The sequence below is a fragment of the Paroedura picta genome, chromosome 12 (genome assembly GCF_049243985.1).
Source record: "Paroedura picta isolate Pp20150507F chromosome 12, Ppicta_v3.0, whole genome shotgun sequence".
NCBI classification, from domain to species: Eukaryota; Metazoa; Chordata; class Lepidosauria; order Squamata; family Gekkonidae; genus Paroedura; species Paroedura picta.
The window spans coordinates 49,095,291-49,118,929 of NC_135380.1; the positions used below are offsets into that span (position 1 = coordinate 49,095,291).

At 45.7% G+C, this 23,639-nt stretch overlaps 1 protein-coding gene across 7 annotated transcripts in view; it reads left to right on the forward strand.

Annotated features, from left to right (window-relative positions):
* SARDH (sarcosine dehydrogenase) overlaps nucleotides 1-23,639 on the forward strand; it is a 151,982-nt gene that overhangs the window by 94,013 nt on the left and 34,330 nt on the right. For all 7 annotated transcript variants that reach the window (XR_013226036.1, XR_013226037.1, XM_077306762.1 and 4 more), the window contains one exon: nucleotides 12,611-12,704. Coding sequence is in view for 5 of the 7 variants with exons in the window: in XM_077306762.1 (XP_077162877.1) it covers nucleotides 12,611-12,704 (94 nt within the window). In the remaining 2 variants the exon portion in view is untranslated. The remainder of the gene's footprint in view (nucleotides 1-12,610; nucleotides 12,705-23,639) is intronic.

Genomic DNA, 23,639 nt, shown 5'->3' on the forward strand with positions numbered 1-23,639 from the left:
CTGTTCATTTAAGAAGGCATTCTTATCTCTTCTAGCTATTCTCTGGAATTCTGCATTCAATTGGGTGTATTTTTCTCTTTCTCTCTTGCCTTTCACTTCCCTTCTCCCCTCAACTATTTGTAAAGCTTCCTCAGACAGCCATTTTGCTTTCTTGCATTTCTTTTTCTTTGGAATGGTTTTAGTTGCTACCTCTTGTACAATGCTGTAAACCTCCGTCCATAGTTCTTCAGGCACTCTGTCTATCAGATCTAATTCCTTAAATCTATTGGTCACATCTACTGTATATTCGTCAGGGATATGATTTAATTCATACTTGAGTGGCCTAGTGCTTTTCTCTACTTTCTTCAATTTAACCCTAAATTTTGCAACAAGAACCTGATGGTTGGAACCACAATTGGCTCCTGGTCTTGGTTTTAATGACTGTTTAGAACTTGGAGAAGTTCTTTGGCTGCAGAGCACATAGTCAATCTGATTTTTGTGTTGACCGTCTGGTGTTGTCCATGTATAGAGTCGTCTCTTGGGTTGTTGGAAAAGAGTGTTTGCTATGACCATTGTATTCTCTTGACAAATTTCTACCAGCCTGTGCCCTGCTTCATTTTGTACTCCAAGGCCAAACTTGCCTGTTATCCCGGTTATGTTTTGGCTTCCTAATTTAGTATTCCAATCCTCCACGATGATAAGCACATCATTTTTTGGCGTTACTTCTAGAAGGTGTTGTAGGGCTTCATAGAACTGATCAACTTCATCCTCTTCAACAGCAGTGGTTGGGGCATAGACCTGGATTACTGTGATGTTGAATGGTTTGCCTTGGATTCGAACTGAGATCATTCTGTCATTTTGGGGATTGTATCCCAATACTGCTTTTCCTACTCTTTTATTGATTATGCAGGCTACTCCATTTTTTCTGTGAGATTCTTGCCCACAGTAGTATGCCTGATGGTCATCTGAATCAAATTCACCCATTCCTGTCCATTTGAGTTCACTGATTCCTAAATTGTCGATGTTCAGTCTTGTCATCTCTTTTTTGACCACGTCCAGCTTGCCTTGATTCATGGATCTGACGTTCCAGGTTCCTATGGAAAAAAAGTCTTTACAGCATTGGACAATATTTTTGCCACCAGTTACCTCCACAACTGAGCGTCCTTTCGGCTTTGGTCCAGTTGCTTCATTCATTCTGGTGCTACTCGTACTAGCCATCTGCTCATCCACAGTGGCATATTGGACACCTTCTGACCTGAGGGGCTCATCTTCTGGCGTCATATTGTTTTGCCTTTTGCTACTGTCCATTGGGTTTTCATGGCAAAGATACTGGAGTGGTTTGCCATTTCCTTCTCCAGTGGATCACCTTTTGTCAGAGCTCTCAGCTATGACCTGTCCGTCTTGGGTGGTCCTGCACGGCATGGCTCATAGTTTCACTGAGCTACGCAAGCCTCTTCACCACAAGGCAGCGATCCTTGAAGAGGTCTGAATTTGTACCTTTTCCAAATCTTCAGTAATTAGTCTCTCCATATGTGGGAGTCTGTTTTCTTCCTGAACTTTTCCGTAGGGCAGAGTAAACCTTCATTGAGGCCTATCTTCTCAAATGGTAGATCTCTCTTTTTTGGAGTCATAATCCAGTCAGCTAAAAATGTCAGCATAGCTACATGGAGATAAAGTTTAGTATCACCTTGCCCCATTCAGGGCCTTTCATTTTTCCAGATAAATTTGTATATCCAAGTTCGCTATTTGTGTAATATTTTGTCATTAGTATTTATGGGCAGAACTTGGAATAAAAATTGGGCTTTGGTAACACAGTCATTTTAATATTTACCACATGTGGTGACCATGAGAAGTTGGTTTTTGACCATTTATATAAGTTTTAGATTTTCTTCTAAATTGTTTTGTAATTGTTTTTATACAGATATCTAATATCATTATCTATATGAACTTCTAAGTATCATATCTTCTCTGGATTAATTTCACATTGAGTTACTTCTTTTAATTAATCCAAAATTTGTTTTGAGGCTGCTGTGAATATAATTTTACTTTTATTGTTGTTTATTTTTTAACCAGAGTACTGTCCAAAATCTTTCAAGCATTTAAATAGTTTAGGTAAAGGTATTTATGTTCCGGTGTGCATCACAACTATGTCATCAGCATAAGTTCTTGATTTGAAACCTTCATCTATTCTGAGGCCAGAGATTTAGACCATTGTCTAATTTTGTTGCTATGGTTTCAAGTACTAGGTTGAATAATAATGGAGATAGCGGATAGCCTTGCCTGATACCTTTTTTGATTTGAATTCTTTCTTTGGTAAATATTCCATTTACCAAGATTCTGGCTTCTTGCTTGGAATATATCTGTCGTATTGACCTTAAAAATGCTCCTCCACGTTCCATTGTTCATAGCATTGCTTGTAAGAAGTTCCAAATAACATTATCAAAGGCCTTCTCTGCATCAAGAAAAATGAAAGCTGTACGCTGCTGTTTCTGTTGCATCACCGATACGATATCACAGATACACCTCTTGAGGCTTTCCATCAAAATCTTCAAAAACATTTTATAATCTACATCTAGGAGAGAAATAGGTCTATATGAGTAAGAAACAGATGGATCAGAGCCTTCTTTATGTATCAGCATTACAGAGGCTTGTTCCCATATCTGCGGAAAGGGCTGTTCTGGATTACCCATGATTTAATTACTGAGTTGATGTAATGGGTGGGTAACAATATGGGTCATTTTTTAAATAGTAATCTGCTATTAAACCATCAGAACTGGGTGACTTTCCTGATTTCATTCTCAAAATTGCATCATTCACTTTTTGTATTGTCACTTTTTGATTTAAAATACGTTGCTGCCCTGGAGAGAGTTTAATGGGAACATTCCTGAGATATTCCTTCACCTTTGTCCTCTAGATAATATAGTTTTTAAAGAGTTCTATAAGACATATTTGAATATCCTTTTCAGTCTGACAAAGTAGGCTGTGTGTTTCAAATGGGTTATAGAATATTTTTTAAAAAAAACATCTCCCTGGTTTATCTACATTTTCAAAAAAATAATTTCCCCCTAGTTTCTTCATTTTCTAGTAAATCTATTTTAAGCTTGAGGGCCTTTATTTGGTTCCACATTTGCTTTGTCTAAAACCTTTGATGTTATTCTTCTAGTTCCTGAGGTTCACAGAATCACAGAATCATAGAGTTGGAAGGGGCCATACAGGCCATCTAGTCCAACCCCCTGCTCAACGCAGGATCAGCCCAAAGCATCCTAAAACATCCAAGAAAGTGTGTATCCAACCTTTGCTTGAAGACTGCCAGTGAGGGGGAGCTCACTACCTCCTTAGGCAGCCCATTCCACTGCTGAACTACTCTGACTGTGAAAAACTTTTTCCTGATATCTAGCCTATATCGTTGTACTTGAAGTTTAAACCCATTACTGCGCGTCCTTTCCTCTGCAGCCAATGGAAACCTGCCCACCTCCAAATGACAACCTTTCAAATACTTAAAGAGGGCTATCATGTCCCCTCTCAACCTCCTTTTCTCCAGGCTGAATATTCCCAAGTCCCTCAACCTATCTTCATAGGGCTTGGTCCCTTGGCCCCAGATCATCCTCGTCGCTCTCCTCTGTACCCTTTCAATTTTATCTACGTCCTTCTTGAAGTGAGGCCTCCAGAACTGCACACAGTACTCCAGGTGTGGTCTGACCAGTGCCGTGTACAATGGGACTATGACATCTTGTGATTTTGATGTGATGCCCCTGTTGATACAGCCCAAAATGGCATTGGCCTTTTTTACCGCTGCATCACACTGCCTGCTCATGTTTAGTTTACAGTCCACAAGTACCCCAAGGTCTCGTTCACACACAGTGTTACCTAGAAGTGTATCCCCCATCCGGTAGGCATTTTTCTGACCCAGATGCAGAACTTTACACTTATCTTTATTAAATTGCATCTTGTTCTCATTTGCCCATTTTTCCATTGTGTTCAGATCTCATTGAACTCTGTCTCTTTCTTCTGGAGTATTTGCCAGTCCTCCCGATTTGGTGTCATCTGCAAACTTGATGAGTAGTCCTTCCACCCCCTCATCTAGATCATTAATATATATGTTAAAAAGTACCGGACCGAACACTGAGCCCTGAGATACCCCGATACTCCAACGTAGGGATTCTAATGTAGGAGTGCAAAGCCCGATGGTCTGCCTGGGAAGGATGAATCAAATAGAACCTAAGGTAAGAAGTTTCAGGCTGCTTATATACCAGCGCCCAAAGCATGGGAAGAGCTCAAGCTTCTCTTGCAGAAAAAGATATGATTTTTGTAAGCATTACAGAAACTAGGTGGAATGATTTCCATGACTGGAGTGCAGTAGTGGATGGATGTTTGTTCACAAGAAGAAAATATTGATAAGGAGGTGGAGTAGTGCTGTATGTGAGAAGAAGGCTTGCCTATCAAGAGATACTAGAAGAGGAGAGTGACACTCCAGCGCAAAGTATCTGCATGAAGAGAAGGGAGGGGAAAACAAAAAGCATACTGGTTGGTGTCTGTTACATACCACCTGACCAGGGTGAAGATGTGGACCCTGCCCTCCTTAAGCAGCTTGATAGACTATCTGGGCATCAAGATCTTGTAAATATGGGTTACTTCAATTTCCCTGATGTGTGCTGGGAAACAAACTCTGCTAAGGGCCCTAAGTCAGGCAACTTTCTGACCTGCCTGGCTGACAATTGCATTTATCAAATGGTGGAAGAACCTATGAGATGGTTGGATATACTCAGCTTAATACTGACCAACAGGCAAGAGCTGGAGGATGGGGACCCTGGGGGGTGAGTGACCATGACTTCCTAGAATTTCATATAAGATGGGGGGCCAAAGAACTTTGTAGTCAGATGTGTCTGTTATACTTCTGTAGGACAGACTTAAAAAACTCAGAGACATGATAAGCGTCATCCCAAAGACTAGAATATTGGAAGAGAAAGGAGCAAGTGATGGATGGGCTCTCTTTAAACAAGAGCTATTGCATGCTCAAACCATGACTATTCCAGCAAGATGGAAACATGGTAAGGGATCCAAGAAGCCTGTTTGGATGAACAGAGAACTTCAGGAGGAGCCAAGGAAGAAAAAGGAAATGTTAAAGAAATGGAGGGAAGGACAGCCCTCTAAAGAAGAGTATATTCAGGTTACTAGGCCATCAGAGAGGCCAAAACTGGGAGTGAGCTGAGACTGGCCAGGGAAGCCCACTGTCACAAGAAAAGCTTTTTCAGACATGTGAGGAGCATCCTGAGTGCAGGCAAGTTGGCATCAAGGTAACCATCAAGGTAACCGTCAGAAGCCCCAAGCCAATACGTGGAGACTCACCTTCCAGATCACAGGTCCCCTGTGTGCCAAGCCCCATCGATGCCCAATTGCCATCTATCTATCTATCTATCTATCTATCTATCTATCTATCTATCTATCTATCTATCTATCTATCTATCTATCTATCTATCTATCTATCTATCTATCTATCTATCTATCTATCTATCTATCTATCTATCATCCATCCATCCATCCATCCATCCATCTATCTTAGATTTCTATACCGCCCATTTCTTTGCAGCTCTGGGGGGTTTATTGTTATTATTGTTATGTGGAAATTCGGTTGATGTCGTTTACTTGGATTTTAGTAAAGCTTTTGATAAGGTTCCCCATGATGTTCTGATGGATAAATTGAAGGACTGCAATCTGGATTTTCAGATAGTTAGGTGGATAGGGAATTGGTTAGAGAACTGCACACAAAGAGTTGTCAATGGTGTTTCATCAAACTGGAGAGAGGTGAGTAGCGGGGTACCTCAGGGCTCGGTGCTCGGCCCGGTACTTTTTAACATATTTATTAATGATCTAGATGAGGGGGTAGAAGGACTACTCATCAAGTTTGCAGATGACACCAAATTGGGAGGACTGGCAAATACTCCAGAAAATAGAGACAGAGTTCAACAAGATCTGAACACAATGGAAAAATGGGCAAATGAGAACAAGATGCAATTTAATAAAGACAAATGTAAAGTTCTGCATCTGGGTCAGAAAAATGAAAAGCATGCCTACTGGATGGGGGTATGTGTGTGAACTGTGTGTGAACGAGACCTTCGGGTACTTGTGGATTGTAAACTAAACATGAGCAGGCAGTGTGATACAGCGGTAAAAAAGGCGAATGCCATTTTGGGCTGTATCAACAGGGGCATCACATCAAAATCACAAGATGTCATAGTCCCATTGTATACGGCACTGGTCAGACCACACCTGGAGTACTGTGTGCAGTTCTGGAGGCCTCACTTCAAGAAGGACGTAGATAAAATTGAAAGGGTACAAAGGAGAGCGACGAAGATAATCTGGGGCCAAGGGACCAAGCCCTATGAAGATAGGTTGAGGGACTTGGGAATGTTCAGCCTGGAGAAAAGGAGGTTGAGAGGGGACATGATAGCCCTCTTTAAGTATTTGAAAGGTTGTCACTTGGAGGAGGGCAGGATGCTGTTTCCGTTGGCTGCAGAGGAGAGGACACGCAGTAATGGGTTTAAACCAGTGGTCCCCCACCTTTTTATCACCGGGGACCACTCAACGCTTGACAATTTTACTGAGGCCGGGGGGGGGTAATTTACTCCTCTACTCTCAACCACTGCCCTAACACTCTCTGATCGCTATGGTAATGTTTAAACATCCCTTCAAAATAAGATACAGACACGTGACAACAATGAACATAAGGAACGTTTTATTTTCATGGAAATTTTAACTCATGACAATGACCAATCAATGGGAACCCTGAGCTTGTTTCTCTGCAACGAGATAGTCCCATTTGGGAGTGATGGGAGACAATGACACCCGAAGTGTGTTGTAAAGGACCGGAGGGGATGAAGTAAAGGGCCGGGGGGGGGGGGGGGACAAGGCGTCCTTCGCGGCCCACCTCCAATTAGTCGACGGACCACATGTGGCCCGAAGCCCACAGGTTGGGGATCGCTAGTTTAAACTACAAGTACAATGATATAGGCTAGATATCAGGGAAAAAAATTCACAGTCAGAGTAGTTCAGCAGTGGAATAGGCTGCCTAAGGAGGTGATGAGCTCCCCCTCACTGGCAGTCTTCAAGCAAAGGTTGGATACACACTTCTCTTGGATGCTTTAGGATGCTTTGGGCTGATCCTGCGTAGAGCAGGGGGTTGGACTAGATGGCCTGTATGGCCCCTTCCAGCTCTATGATTCTATGATTCTAGATTCTATGATTCTATGATTCTATGATTCTATGATTCTATGTACATGGCTGAGACTCACCTTGGAAAGCTGCTGCCAACCAAAGTAGACAGTTCACGCTAGGACATCCCAAGCTCCAACAGACCTTTCCCACATGGCTGACTACTCATGATTTTCATGGATGTCAATCCATAAACACTAGAATCAATTCAGGAGTGGTTATTCTGCTTGACTGCCCATATAATAACATATTTATATACAAGTACAACGTTATAGGCTAGATATCAGGGAAAAAATTTCAAAGTCAGAGTAGTTCAGCAGTGGAATAGGCTCCCTAAGGAGGTGGTGAGTTCCCCCTCATTTGCAGTCTTCAAGCAAAGGTTGGATACACACTTTTCTTGGATGCTTTAGGATGCTTAGGGCTGATCCTGCGTTGAGCAGGGGGTTGGACTAGATGGCCTGTATGGCCCCTTCCAACTTTATGATTCTATGATTCTATGACATCTCCTTCCCCTGTGACTTCAGTTTAAAGCTCTCCTGATGAATCTCCCCAGGTTCCTACCAAACACATTATTCCCCAACTTGGATAACTGAAGCTCATTCTTTGCTGGTCAATTAATGTATCAACTTTTTATTTCAATTATTCCTAAACTAGAAAATAAGCCCACTGTAATCAAAATACAGCGGATGCTAGCGGTTCGTCCTGGGCCCCCCACCCCGCGGTGCGGCCTACCTGACGGAAATGTAGGCGTTGGAGCAGGAGGCGAGGCCGCAGTAGATGGTCCTCTTCTTTGGCGAGGGCGGCTGGAGTCCGAGCAGGTCTGTGTGCGGGCGGGGCAGGGGCGCGGGGCGCTGCCGCCGTTTCCGCCGCCGCCAGAGGCTCCACTGCCAGCAGAGGCAGCACGGGAGTGGGTGGGTGGTGAGCGGTCGACGGGGACAGGACCAGGCATGTGCCGCAGTTGGCGCATGCCTGGTGTGTGGAGTGGGTGGAGTGCGGGGAGGCCATGGGGGATAGGAACGATGCATGGGCGGTTATCAATCATCAGAAAGGCCAAAGCTGAGAGTGAGCTAAGATTGGCCAGGGAAGCCCATTGTAACAAGAAAAGATTTTTCAATTACGTGAGGAGCAAACGTAAAGTAAAGGAGGCAATAGGCCCGCTGTTGGGTGCGGATGGACAAACTCTAACGAAAGATGCAGAGAAAGCAGAAAGGCTTAGTGCCTATTTTACATCTGTTTTTTCCCACAGGTCAAAGTGTTTAGGCACATCTAGAGATGGCTGTAGCCAAAGGATAGTGTCTGGGTGGCAGGTTAACATGGATAGAGAGGTGGTCGAGAGGCATTTAGCTGCACTGGATGAGTTCAAATCCCCTGGTCCAGATGAAATGCACCCGAGAGTACTCAAAGAACTTTCCAGAGAACTTGCACAGCCCTTGTCCATCATCTTCGGAACCTCTTTAAGGACTGGAGATGTCCCGGAGGACTGGAAAAGAGCAAACGTTATTCCGATCTTCAAAAAAGGGAGGAAGGATGACCCGGGAAACTACAGACCAGTGAGTCTGACCTCTGTTGTGGGGAAGATAATGGAGCAGATATTAAAGGGAGCGATCTGCAAACATCTGGAGGACAATTTGGTGATCCAAGGAAGTCAGCATGGATTTGTCTCCAACAGGTCCTGCCAGACCAACCTAGTTTCCTTTTTTGACCAAGTAACAGGTTTGCTGGATCGGGGAAATTTGGTTGATGTCATTTACTTGGATTTTAGTAAAGCTTTTGACAAGGTTCCCCATGATGTTCTGATGGATAAGTTGAAGGACTGCAATCTGGATTTTCAGATCGTTAGGTGGATAGGGAATTGGTTACAGAACCGCACTCAAAGAGTTGTTGTCAATGGTGTTTCATCAGACTGGAGAGAGGTGAGTAGCGGGGTACCTCAGGGTTCGGTGCTCGGCCCGGTACTTTTTAACATATTTATTAATGATCTAGATGAGGGGGTGGAGGGACTACTCATCAAGTTTGCAGATGACACCAAATTGGGAGGACTGGCAAATACTCCGGAAGATAGAGACAGAGTTCAACGAGATCTGAACACAATGGAAAAATGGGCAAATGAGAACAAGATGCAATTTAATAAAGATAAGTGTAAAGTTCTGCATCTGGGTCAGAAAAATGAAAAGCATGCCTACTGGATGGGGGATACGCTTCTAGGTAGCACTGTGTGTGAACGAGACCTTGGGGTACTTGTGGATTGTAAACTAAACATGAGCAGGCAGTGTGATGCAGTGGTAAAAAAGGCAAATGCCATTTTGGGCTGTATCAACAGAGGCATCACATCAAAATCACAAGATGTCATAGTCCCATTGTATACGGCACTGGTCAGACCACACCTGGAGTACTGTGTGCAGTTCTGGAAGCCTCACTTCATGAAGGACATCGATAAAATTGAAAGGGTACAGAGGAGAGCGACGAAGATGATCTGGGGCCAAGGGACCAAGCCCTATGAAGATAGGTTGAGGGACTTGGGAATGTTCAGCCTGGAGAAAAGGAGATTGAGAGGGGACATGATAGCCCTCTTTAAGTATTTGAAAGGTTGTCACTTGGAGGAGGGCAGGATGCTGTTTCTGCTGGCTGCAGAGGAGAGGACACGCAGTAATGGGTTTAAACTTCAAGTACAACGATATAGGCTAGATATCAGGAAAAAGTTTTTCTCAGTCAGAGTCGTTCAGCAGTGGAATAGGCTGCCTAAGGAGGTGGTGAGCGCCCCCTCACTGGAAGTCTTCAAGCAAAGGTTGGATACACACTTTTCTTGGATGCTTTAGGATGCTTAGGGCTAATCCTGCGTTGAGCAGGGGGTTGGACTAGATGGCCTGTATGGCCCCTTCCAACTCTATGATTCTATGATTCTATGATCCGCGCATGCGTAGTTCATTGCAAGGTGTTGTTGGCGGCTGGGCGGGCCTGGCGGCCTGTCCGCGGCCTTGTTGTGGTGTGGGCGGGACGCGCGGCTAATGTGAGTGGCCAGGTAAGTGGGAGCGAGGGGGCAGTCAGTTGAGGGAGCGTGCGGGTGGTACGAGTGGAGGGTGGGCCGGCGGGTATGTGAGGTGTACGGACTGCTGTGTGGGGGTGTTTGGAGGGTGGTAAGCGGGGTGTTTTGGGGGGCCAGGCGGCGTTGAGGGGTGGGTAAGCTTACCGTGAGGGTTGTGGGGGTGCAGGAGGGCGTGCGGCGAGGCGGCGGCGTGGCAGTCCCCGGGAGTCGGCTGTGGCGGGCAGGCGCGGTCCGTTCACACCCGGGATCTCCACAGGCTAGGGCGATGCTTTGCCGCCGGGAAAGGAGGAGGGCCGCCGCGTCAAAGACACGGCGGCCCTTCTCCTCTCCCGGCGGCAAAGCATCTGGGCGAGCATAAAACTTTTATAGTGAAGTTCTTAAATTTTATTGTTGATGCGTTTTTAACCTTTTTTATGTATTACTTTCCCTTTTATAAACTGCTATTGAATAGTAGTGCATCTAAAATTTTGGTCTAAATGACCTGGGGCAGGAACAGTTCTGGCTCCGGCACACAGTCTCCCCTGGAGGCTCTTAGCATCTCCAAGGGCAGGCCTGCTTATACACAGCCCCATAGGTGCCTGCACACAAGATAATTCAATGAACAGCAGTTACAGGTAAGCGACCCTGTTATATTCAGGGTCTAAAGTTTAGCAGGCATCGATAATGAAGAATACCTAACCTTGTGTGCCCTGATCTGAATGAACCAGGCTGGCACAATCTCATCAGATTGCAGAAGTGAACAGGATTAGCCCTGGTTAGCATTTGGATGGAGACCATCAAGGAAATCCTGGGTTGCAACACATAGGCAGTCAATGGCAAGCCATCTGACTTTTGCCTTGAAAACCCTGTGGGTGGTCATAAGTCAGTTATAGAATCATAGAATCACAGAATCATAGAGTTGGAAGGGGCCATACAGGCCATCTAGTCCAACCCCCTGCTCAACGCAGGATTAGCCCTAAGCATCCTAAAGCATCCAAGAAAAGTATGCATCCAACCTTTGCTTGAAGACTGCCAGTGAGGGGGAGCTCACCACCTCCTTAGGCAGCCTATTCCACTGCTGAACTACTCTGACTGTGAACATTTTTTTCCTGATATCTAGCCTATATCGTTGTACTTGAAGTTTAAACCCATTACTGCGTCTCCTCTTCTCTGCAGCCTTATAAGTCAGCCTGCAGCACACTGATTTATAGCAGAATCTAGGCCATTTGATAATAACCTGTTTACCTCTCTTTCATTGGCCTCTGTGGGTGAAATATGGCATCAGATCCAGGGGCTTTCCGCACCGGGATCCTTGTAGCAAATTGTTTGCTGAACGAAAAATCGCCATTTAAAATAGTGGAATTCGTCGTTATGCATACCTGACTTTGTAGTGGAATCCATTTGCGTTCCCATCGTTTCCCACAAGCTTCCGGTCTCAGCAAAAATCACTAGAAAGGAAGCGCTATTGCCGAGCTCGTCCTGCCCCTGGCCGTCAAGCAGCCAATGGGCAGCCGTTAGCATGCTCCCAAACAGCCCCTTTCCCTTTAAGAAAGTTAAAAAAAAAACACACACACACCCGTTGCAATGAATATGTGTTGATTCGTTGCAACGGAGAGACCCATCCAGCTGGCAGGTGTGTTTGAGCTGTCGTTTCATCGTTGCCACGCTCCCCCCGAGTGAACCCCCCCCCCTCACGGGCCCGATTTTCGGCCGAAAACAGTATAAAAAATAAAGGGAAAATACATCAGCAAACGGGCTTCTCTGTTGTTTGTGCTTAGTGACTGTAAAGAGCTCTGGGGAGGGACTGCAGCCGGGGAAGCCTCACTGGGTAAACGAAGGCTTGCCGGTGATTTGATCTCCGCTTGCTCGGAGAAAAAAAAATGGCGATCGCTTCGCCGGAAGATCAGAGGAGAGAGCCAGGGGGAGGGACTTTGTAGAAACCACAACAATGGTAACGCACAGAACTTTCCCGCTAGTGTTGCAGATTGGTTGCAGGAGTGTAGCGCTTTCTGGAGGGTGAATCCACTTTTGGGGATTTCCCTGAAAGCGCTACAAGGAAGTGCTTTTTGCGGATCGGTTTCAGGTGTGTGGCAGATTGTCAGCGACGTTGTACATAATGGCAAAACTGTAGTGATTTCAATTGGCAACCATTGTGCGATTTTGAAGGAGTGCAGAAAGCCCCTCAGAATTCATAGAAATTGTATGAAATATTTCATTTGGAGTCGTGTGACTATGTATAACTTTGGATTTCATGAAATGCAGGCAGAGAAGCAAGAGAGGCTGGCCAATCTGGGCCAGTGGGTTTTCTTCCTGCCATGCCTGGGTCAAAGAGTCGTGCTGTTGCCTGTCTGTTGCCTGCCATGTCCTTCTTACCTGTTTTTGTGTCTTCCTCCCTTGCAGTCGCACTGTTTTGCAAGAAGTGCTGGATTCAGATCTCAGCAATGAAGCTTTCCCCTTCTCCACCCACAAGCTGGTGAAAGCTGCGGGCTGCATGGTAAGAACCTGTAGAATTGATTGGTTGCTCTAGAGGCCCATTTTGTGCTAGAGAGCATTTTGCCAAGGGCTTACAGAGGGACCAGTAGCACTGTGAGTTGGTGTGTGGAACTAGCAAAGCGAGAATGGCACAGTGAACTGAGAATGGGGGTGTCTTTGGTCCCTGCTACTGTATTCTCTTCGCTGGAGAAGGAGGAATCCAGTTTGGAGTCCAAGGGCTACAGTGTTCACTTTCCCCCACCCTAAAGAAAAGACAGCTTAGGTCCCCAGTGTGAAGACAGTTCGCACCCTTCCTCCCTCAAGTAGTAGCAGTAGCAGTAATAATATTTACAGCCAACCCTTCCCTGGCTCAGGCCAGGTAACAGCATATATGATGAACAATAAAATGACACAATCAACATCATTAGAAACATTAAAATCATAAATCATTTTAAAATGCGATCAATTCCAAATTCTCCTCTTCTCCTCTAGTGAGAGGGGTAGTATAATCTTGTGATAATTTAACTGCTTTTTTGAGCAGGGAGACCAGAATTAATTATTTTTTCTGGCTTCGACCATAGGCCTGGTGGGACAACTCTGTGATCATTTCCACATTAGGGATATTTCTTGGATTTGAATTTTCAAAGGGTCGAGTATTTTATCCATTTCCCTCCTGAAATTCACCTTATCGGGCACAGGCACAAATTGCCCCCTGACTTGCCCCGTAGCAAATGAAGCCACAGAGATCTCTTTTGCATGATGCTCTCTGATGCTGCCATAGGGGCGGCTGTTAGACTGTGCAGTGCGGGCATCGGGGAGCATTGTGCAAAAGGAATGGTAGTAATCCTCACCTGTCTGCCTCACACTGCAGTGGTGACCAAAAGTAGCACCCTGGGGGGGGTCCTCAGTCACATATACACACCCATTTGCGACTGCCCTGCCGCCACCATCCAGGAGGGATGAACACTTTCATACACACACCCTTCCAAATGCTACCTGTATTCCCGAAGCCTGAAATTACTTCAAATCAGGACCCCCCCCCCCACTTGCGCATGTAGGGGAACCTGCTCTCCCTATTAATGATTTCCTCCCCAAATATTCTTCTAAAATTATTTCAGGACAGTCTATTGCAGAATAATCTCAGTTGCTCCACCTTTACTTCTCCCCCACCCCACCCCCATCCTTGAGAAGCCAGCTGCAGGCTCGCCTCCTCCAGGGACAAAAAACCCCCCAGTCTTGCTTGTAACAACATGGGGAGGGGAGAAGGGGTGAGACAAGGGAGTGTGAAATGAAGGGGCACAATTAAAAGAAAGATGCAAGCAGGCACCATTTTGGAATGGGGAAGGGAGCAAAGCATTCTGGGAGGCTGCTTCTTTTTGACCCCAAGGTGGAAAATATATAGTGAATTGCAACCTGGGAAAAGAGGGGAGGAAAGCCCAAATGTGGAAAGCAGAGTGCCAACTCACATCATCCAATCAGTCCAAAGAGAGGTAAAATGAGGTATGCATCTCAGTGTGGAAATGGTCTGTCTTACAGGCCTGCGGAACTGCCCCAGGTCCCACAGGGTCCTGATCTCAGCAGGCAGAGCATCCCACCAATAATGCAGCCAGTGCCCCACTGATGATGGCGCAAAGTTGGATATAAAGCTGGGAGGGGGGAAGGAATTTGGAAACTGCTTTTCTTTTTTGTTTTAACTCGGAATGGTTGTGACTTTTACTGTAAGATGCCTTGAATCACAAGGAAAAGTGAGATATAAATGCTTTAATAAATATAACAGCCCATTGCCATGGGTGAGGACCAAGAGGCCTGAACCAAATTAATTTGAAATGTGGTCCAATTTTCTGGACTTCAAGAGAGTATCCTAGAAATGAATAGTTTCACTCCATAAGTCAATTGATTGTGGAATCATGTGATTTCTAGAGAATCCGTTTTGCCTGGACCAAGAGTAAGAAACTGGACAACCTTCAAAGCAGCACCCAAGATAGCAGCCATTTTTAGAATGAGGTCTGGAGAGGGTGCTGCCCAGGTTTGGGAGTCAACCTACCCAATTTAATTTATGTTTTCTTATTCACTTATACCCCTGTCAATGTGCTCCATTCTCTGATTTTGGTGTTGGCTCTCTAGACTTGGTATTTGCATCTTGTATGGTTTTATTACATAGTGTATATGGTACTTGCATGTATGGTACATGTTCTAACATGACCAATGTATAATACTGATTTAGCAACACCTATTATGTTTGCTGGGGAATATTTAGTGCAAGGAAAAAGAAAAAGGGGAAAATAAAGAATCATGAGTTTAATTCACACAAAGGAGCAGAAGAAATTAGAGGTGTGTAGGTCAAGATGGTGGAATGAGAAATTCAGGATCATTTGTCCATGGGCCAGAGCTAGGAGTTCAGTAATCTGGCAACAAAAGAAAAGAAAAGAAAAGAAAAAGGAAGGGTCTTCACCAATTCTGAAAAAACAGTAACTGTGGCAGAAGTCAAAGCAGCTTTCAGCAAGCCAGCACATGTCAAAAACTCCAGATGATGGAGCAAGAGCAGTTCAGCCTCTGAGCCTGCCCTGGCTTATTGAGTGGCACCTTGCAAGAGAAATGGGCTGGGGGAGGGCTAAATCATGGTTCTGCAATAAAAAGAGCAGAAAAAGAAAGCTCTAAAGCTAATTCGCCTCATGTCTGCAGCCGGGTTGGTCCATTAGAACAAATGACTGAAGATGGTGCACAAACTGTAGGCCTCTCAGGCTGGGCGTTGTCAATAAAGCAAATTTTTTCCATGGCTCTTAGGAGTCTGTGTATGGAACAAAAGACTGCAGTGTCAGTGCAGAGGTGTGGGAAGGATATTATAGCCGCCCCCCCCCCCCAATAACACTTCCCAGTTGCTCCAAAGGACATTGTGGCTGCTATCTTCAAAACACATTCTTCAGAATGTATGAATGTGGCAGCTGATACAGACAGAGAAACAGTTTGCCGTGTTCTTGTGTACAAATGCAAAGCCTCCAGGATTTCCCATATTCTTATAATTTGGTTAACTCATCACTGAGAAAATGCCTTAACCAAATTCCATTGGATTGACCTGCCATCAAAGTTTTTCAGTTCCAGAAATATTCGTAGAGTTGCATTACATCAACAGTATTTCCTAGCCTCTTTTTCATGCCAGCTGTGAATTTTCACCAGCTGCAAAGAGGGTGTTTTCCAGTTCATTGGAGTGTGGAATGTAGCATTCTATCAATAGGACCCTCAAGCATCTGCTTCAAGCAGGATATTTATCAGCTGTGAAGACTTCTGGAATGTGGGAAGCTCATTAGGATACTTTAAGCAGCCTTGACTTTACTCCAGATGTGGCTGAGTGAAGATTGTATTTCAGTAGAGATCTTTATCCTTTAGGACTTCATCAGTATCAGATTGAGTGGATGCATCTGGATTTTGTATCTTTTCTTTCTGCATGTTGTATTGCCCCACCATGCCCATTCTCTTTGAAGTTCCTTTTATTTTAGATTGGAATACATGCTGTTGTTACTGAGGCCAAACAAATATCCATTCAGAAGGAGGATAGTACTTCCTGGACTAATCATGTGGGTGATCCTTGCTAGCCAGAGGATCCCATAATGAATATGAGGTCACTGCAGTGTGTATCCAATCAGACATCCGCTATTTGTACAGCTGGTATCAGTGAGAGCAAGGAAAGCTAATTCCAAGTGAGAGAATTGGTTCCTGGCTAGATGAATGCTTCTGAAGTGGGAAAAATAGTAGCTTTTAAAAATCAGAATCCAGTGGTACCTTTAAAGGTGCCACTAGACTCTGATTTTATTTTGTTGTGCTGCTTCAGACCAACATGGCTATTCACTTGAATCTAGTTCTTTAATGTTCATGAAAAGGAGTGAATGCTTTCTTCTGGCTCCAACAAATATCGAAGCTTGGAGAGTTGTTGGTCTCCGGCTTGTGCATGTGCAGGAGATAAATACATTTCATCAAGCAGATGTGGGACAAGGAGTTGAGCATGCCAACAAAGTCTATTGCACAGTCAAAGGAGGTTCAAGATATTTTTAAAAGGATAAAGAGCCTCATTTGACATGTGTCAGCCATGAGCTAACCAGTCCAGAATACTTGTCTGTAGACACTGACCTGAGAGTTTGACAAGATGTTCAGAGAAAATGAGATGAGCTTGGTTGACCCCGGTGGGTCTTTTAAACATTATTTCTTCCTGGATTCTAACTATTCCAGAATGTTTGCACAGTGAAATTTATGATCATAAAGCAGCCCCCAAAATTCATCTGCACCCTTGGAAGTGCTTCTCTCCAAATTACACTATCTTTACTGCAGAAATCACATTTGGCCTCTTTACTTTACCTTGGGGCTCAATTTAAAGCAGATCTCAGTGTGAGAACATCCTTCTCCAATGCCAGTGAATTCTAGCAATAATTGTACTTCCTGCTGGACTCTCTGTGTTGAGTAAAATTGGACCCAATGTGAGCAGGCAGCTGGATTATCTGTATACTGGAGATGAGAGTCTGAGGAGTTTGAGAGATCTCTCTGAAGCCTAATTCCATCTTTATGAAATTATTTAGTTACTAGAGTGACCTCGTGGCGGTTCTGCGGGAGTGGCAGCGGTCATCGTCGGGGTGGTAGGCAGTACAGGGGGGCGGCCTAGGGTCCAGGCGAGGTGGTCGCTGTGCGGGTACGTGTTGCAGCGCAGCGGCGTCAGTGCAGGGTGGCGGCGTCTGTTGCAGCGCAGCGGCGCAGCGGCCAGGCCCCCCCGCCCCCCGAGGCTCTCCCAAACCTTCTCCCGGCCCAAATCTTCTCCCGGCCGGCGGAGCGGGCTTGCTGTGTCGTAGACGTGGCGAGGCCGCTCCGCCGGCTGGGAGAAGGTGGCGCGGCCCACCGCTCACCCGTGGCTGTCTGTGTGGGTGAAGCAGGCAATGGGGAGCCGCGCTTTGCGCGGCTCCCCATTGCCTGCTTGGGGCGGGATGGACACTTGGAGGGGCCAAAGGAGCCGCTTCGCGGCTCCTGATTGGCCCCTCCGAGTTTTTATCCCAGACAGGGCCCGCCCTAACTCCTCCCATAGTGCCCTTACTGCTTTATTCAGTCCATGGCGCTCCGCGCCACGGGGCTGTTTAAAGACTAGGGGCAAAGCCCGTTGTCTCCAAGAATACAACGGGCGCTAGAGCTTGGCAGTGGGAAGAGGAAGGGGAGGAGTTGTCCAGTCTGTAAGGGCATGGGGTTGTCATGTGTGTTGTGTGGGAGGTTGTGGTGGCATGGTGGCAAATGAGGCCATGGGTGTGGAGATATGGGTGTCAAGAACCTGTGGTGTGGAATGTTCGTTGATTGTGGGAGAGGACTGACCTTTGGGAATTGTGGCATAGTGGTTACAGATGAGCTTTCCAGAGCCATGTCCTCAGATATGTGAAGGGAAAATCAGACTGGAGACTCTTCTTAGGGGAAGATTACATGGCAACCAATTCCCCCCAGTTCTGCGTCATTTCCCTTCTTGTGTGAATTAGGCCACATTCACCGAAATGCCCCTCTGCCCTAATACACATGGGGTAGTCACAGTACACAGGTGTCCACCCTGTTCCTTCTGTCTCCCATATTTTCACTGTTGGTAAAATGTTATGTGCCCACATGCTTCTTTCATGGTTGCTCCTTAGAAGAACGGATTTTTGTACCCTATTGCTTACTACCCAAAGGAGTCTCAAAGCGGTTTACAAACACCTTTTCCATTTGTCTCTCCACAATAGTCAACCTGTGAGGTATGTAGGGTTGTGAGAGATCTGAGAGAACTGGGAATGGGCCGCAGTGACCCAGCAGGTCTCAGGTGTCTCAAAGCATTTTCTAATCGTCTTCCCCTTCTCTCCCCATAGCAGACTCCCCATGAGGGAGGTGGGGTAGCGAGCCTCACAGGGAAGCTGGCAACCCTAAGAGGAAGACTGTCTGTACACAGCAGTCTTGACCTTAGTAAGGTTTTTAATACTGTTTTTTTTATTTGCCGGGCCAAGGTTATTTGCCAGTTACTATTTCAGTTACGATGTGTCTCCAGACATTTACTTGTTCTCTGTTTAGTTTCAGGCTGTAAATATTTATTTAGATCTTCCTGCACTTTCCAGACTCACAGGACTGATGCTGGTCTGCCTGTCTGCACCCCAGAATACAAACAGTTGCTGGTAAGGGCTGGCCATAACCCATAGGCCAGGAGGGACACTCCTGCACCACTCCCTACCAACTGCAGGCAAAAATGGCTCATTTGAAGGCTGGACTCTGAGGCATTGTACGATTTTGAAGTCCCACCTCCAAACCTCCAGGAATATTTCCAACCCAGGGGTAGCTAACCTACAGGTGTGGCCTGGAGAGCTCCTGGAATTACAGCTCACCTGCAGAGTATAAAGATCAGCTCCCCAGGCAGAAAGGGCTACTTTGGACAGGGTTGTGGTAGAGAAGAAACATTTAAGGCTTCCCACACAGGTTGTTGTTGAATTGAAAGACTTGAGGCCTACTGCACAGGGTTGTTGTGCAGATGAAACAGGATACAAAAGAGCCAGCTTCCTCTGCAGAATAATGCTGTGCAGTGGCCTCAAACCTGCAGAGAGTTGCAAAGAAGAAAGACACATGGCTTGGCTGTGTCTAACCTCCGGCCAGAGCAGTATTTTAAGTGAGAAGGGGCTTTTCTGTGGCCTCCCTGTCAGGCAACTGTTTGGCAGAAGGGGAAAGTTCCCCCCCCCAAAAAAAAGGAAGGGCCTCAGGCTCCCCTGCGTTTCTCTTGGAAAGGCCTCCCTCCCCTCAGTCAGGGCCTGTCAGCGGCTCCTTCGCAGCAGGCCTGAAGGGAGGGAGGGGGAAGGAGCGCACTCTGCAGCCTCCTGCCAGCTCTGTCAGGGTTCTGAGGCAGTTTACAGTTGGACATGACAGTTAGGACAGCCTTGGGGCGAAAAGGGCTGGCACAGCCTCTGTTCTCATCCCCCTTGGCAGCCCTGCTGACCTCCTCTCCCTTTGGTGGTCAGGAGCAGATTGGCAGACAGACTGGCCTGGGTGAATGGAATTTTGGTCTGTCCTGGTGAGGGGCCAATAGGAAGGCACTTTGCGTGCCTCCCCATTGGCTGCTTGGCCCTGGATGGACACTCGGAGGGCCCAATCAGGAGTCGCGAAGCAGCTCCTGATTGGGCCCTCGGAGTTTTTATCCTGGACAGGGCTCGCCCTAACTCCTCCCCAGGTGGCCTTACTCTTTTATTTAATAGGACCCTGTCCTATTTAAAGATATGTATTTATATAAACATATACAATAATAAATATATATTTATAAAAATAATCATATCCTTATCCATAGTTCCTCTATATATTTGTGAAAAAGCCTGGGGGGGTGGAATGTGTTAGGCTGTCCACGTTGCAATAGGGCCAATCAAGGTGCAACCAACAAAGCTGGCTGCACCCTGATTGTCCCTGCCCCTGCCTCTTGGCCTGCTAGGCTGAGCCTGCTAACGAGGGACTCTTGGCCTGCTAGGCAGGGCCTGCTAACGAGGGCCTCCTGGCCTACTAGGCAGGGCCTGCTAACAAGGGCCTCTTAGCCTGCTAACGAGGGCCTCTAGCCTGATAAGCAGGGCCTGCTAACGATTGCCTTCTAGCCTGCTAAGGTTCTCTGTCCTGGCCCGCTAATGAGCTGGCCAGCCCCCGCTTGCCCCACTTGATCTGACTGCAAGCTGTGGCCCAAGGTCACCTTAAGCTGCCTGGCCGGGGGCCAGGGGAGGGGATGCTTTCAAAGCCCGTTCTTAGGAATAGGCTTTGAAGCTAGTAACATATATAATCCTATAATAATATATTATATAATATAATAAACATATGTATTAATAAATGTTTTTATTAGTCAACTTTCTTCTTACAATATAGATAAAATACATTAAAAACATAAAACCCAAAACTTAAAATCACAGTTCAGCTATTTGCATCTGCCTCTTAGACTGGGGAGGTTTGTATATAACCTCTCCCTCTGGGGCCGTTTCTATATAAAAGTGCAACTGAAAAGACCCATTAAAAAGGTCAAAGATGCACCCTGAACAAGGGATGCCAAAAGCTGATTACAACAATCCCAGTGCCCCATAGGACAATCAACCAATGGGAGACAGAGCATGGAGAATGAAGCCAGCCAGAAGGAAGCAGGACATGGTCAGAACTGGGAAGTGGGTGGGGCCTAGGATAGTGCCCTTGATGGACCACAGAGACACTTCCATGTTTTTGTGAATCTGTTGACTCACTCAAACAGGATGTGGTTTTTCTAGGTTTTCAGACCTGCTTTCCTGACAAACATTCCCCCCCCCAGTGCATTGCTGCTGTTAAGATAACCTTTCTCTGCCTAAAAGACTGCCAAGCCACTGCTAAGCTGAGAAGACTATACTAGCAGTCATTTCCCACACTTTCAATATGCTTTTGGAGCTGGAATTTCCTATGCAAAACAGGAAACTCTACTTCTCGAGTGCATTCAAAGTGCATTATCCAACAACGTGTGCAGAATGAACTCAAACAGACTGAAGGCAGACTAAAATTCACTGAACAGAAGTGCTTTTTGGAGCTCATCTCAACATGGTGAATTTCTGCCTGTTGTTAAGGTACTAAGACTTTCTAAGGAGAGAAGATAGAGGGGAGCAAGCAAACATGGGACTGATGCTGAGTAGCATGACCGTGGGCTGAATTAAGATGAGCCAAAGAGGCAACTGTTGAAACTCCCACCCCCTCAAGCACCACCCTCCTCCTGATTTTCCAAAGACACCTTTTCTGATGGATAAATTGAAGGACTGCAATCTGGATTTTCAAATAGTTCGGTGGATAGGGAATTGGTTAGAGAACCGCACTCAAAGAGTTGTTGGTATTTCATCAGACTGGAGGGAGGTGAGTAGCGGGGTACCTCAGGGCTCGGTACACGGTCCGGTACTTTTTAACATATTTATTAATGATCTAGATGAGGGGGAGGAGGGACTACTCATCAAGTTTGCAGATGACACCAAATTGGGAGGACTGGCAAATACTCCAGATTTGAACACAATGGAAAAATGGGCAAATGAGAACAAGATGCAATTTAATAAAGATAAGTGTAAAGTTCTGCATCTAGCTCAGAAAAATGAAAAGCATGCCTACTGGATGGGGGATACGCTTCTAGGTAACACTGTGTGTGAACGAGACCTTGGGGTACTTGTGGATTGTAAACTAAACATGAGCAGGCAGTGTGATGCAGCGGTAAAAAAGGCGAATGCCATTTTGGGCTGTATTAACAGGGGCATCACATCAAAATCACAAGATGTCATAGTCCCATTGTATACGGCACTGGTCAGACCACACCTGGAGTACTTTGTGCAGTTCTAGAGGCCTCACTTCAAGAAGGACGTAGATAAAATTGAAAGGGTACAGAGGAGAGCGACGAGGATGATATGGGGCCAAGGGACCAAGCCCTATGAAGATAGGTTGAGGGACTTGGGAATGTTCAGCCTGAAGAAAAGGAGGTTGAGAGGGGACATGATAGCCCTCTTTAAGTATTTGAAAGGTTGTCACTTGGAGGAGGGCAGGATGCTGTTTCTGTTGGCTGCAGAGGAGAGGACGCGCGGTAATGGGTTTAAACTTCAAGTACAATGATATAGGCTAGATATCAGGAAAAAATTTTCACAGTCAGAGTAGTTCAGCAGTGGAATTGGCTGCCTAAGGAGGTGGTGAGCTCCCCCTCACTGGCAGTCTTCAAGCAAAGGTTGGATACACACTTTTCTTGGATGCTTTAGGCTGCTTTGGGCTGATCCTGTGTTGAGCAGGAGGTTGAACTAGATGGCCTTTGTGGGACCTTCCAACTCTATGATTCTATGATTCTACAATAAAATCAATTGGCATATAAGATACACACCCATGGCAACAATAGACTGGAAAATACAAAAGATATTGTGAGTTTATTTTTGGCTCCCTGACAAATGAATTGCCTGGCAGGAGCTGCTATGCTCTTTTAGGCACAGCAAAGAGACTGCAGGTAGGTGGTCCTCTCCGGAGGTGTGCAGGGAATCATTGTGTCGGGGAAGGGGGGGAGTGAGGGAATAAAAAACTTCCCCCACTGTGAATAGAGGGAGGAAAGGAGCCATGCATCCTGACCAGGGTTTGTGCACAGCTGCCTGGTGCATAAGACAGTCAGCTCAGACAAGGCACTTCTGCGCTAACTTTATGAACATCTGCATGAGGGTTCAACTACATGATACCTTTGTTTATGCACTTCTGGGTTCACTGCTTTGATCAGAACACAGCTGGTGTCCAGTGGCAACTTTAAGACTAATCAAGTTTTATTCTGGGTATAAACTTTTGTGTGCCCTTGTGTTCTTTAAAAGCCCAAGAAATTGATTTTGCTAGGGACAGGCAAGATGGGTGGAGGACCAGGGCTCGCACTCCCCCTACAGCCTTTTTCCTGTGCCTAAAGAACCCTCAGTGGGATGACATTTGCATAACTTTGTAACTGCATGTGACACCTCCAGAAGTATGCAGATAATTTTGGACTGGGCAGTTCTTTTGACTCAGGGGAAAGTCTGGGGGGAACAGGAGTCCCCTCCTCTACCCATACTACCTGCTGTGAGAAAAATCTGCGTCTTGAATTTTGGAACTGACATGTGATTCTGATTAAAGTGCTAAACAGGGAGACAACTTGTAACAAATATAATGAAGCTCCCCTAGAGATGGGGTCTGGACTGAAAATGAAATAGCATTTTCTTTGTTGTAAATGGATTTGGTTGCTGCTTTCAAAATATAAACCTGATTTGATAATTTCTAAGCTAAAAAAGACAAAATCATTCACATCATGTTTCTGTTTGATCCAGTGTTGGACAATAGGGGCATCCAGGACCTGGTTATGGATCTGAGACCTGCGTTCCATAATTTGTGTTTTTAATGCTCTGTTAGACCTTCCAATGTAACCTAAGCCACAATTGCACTTTATCATGTAAATCAGTGGTCCCCAACC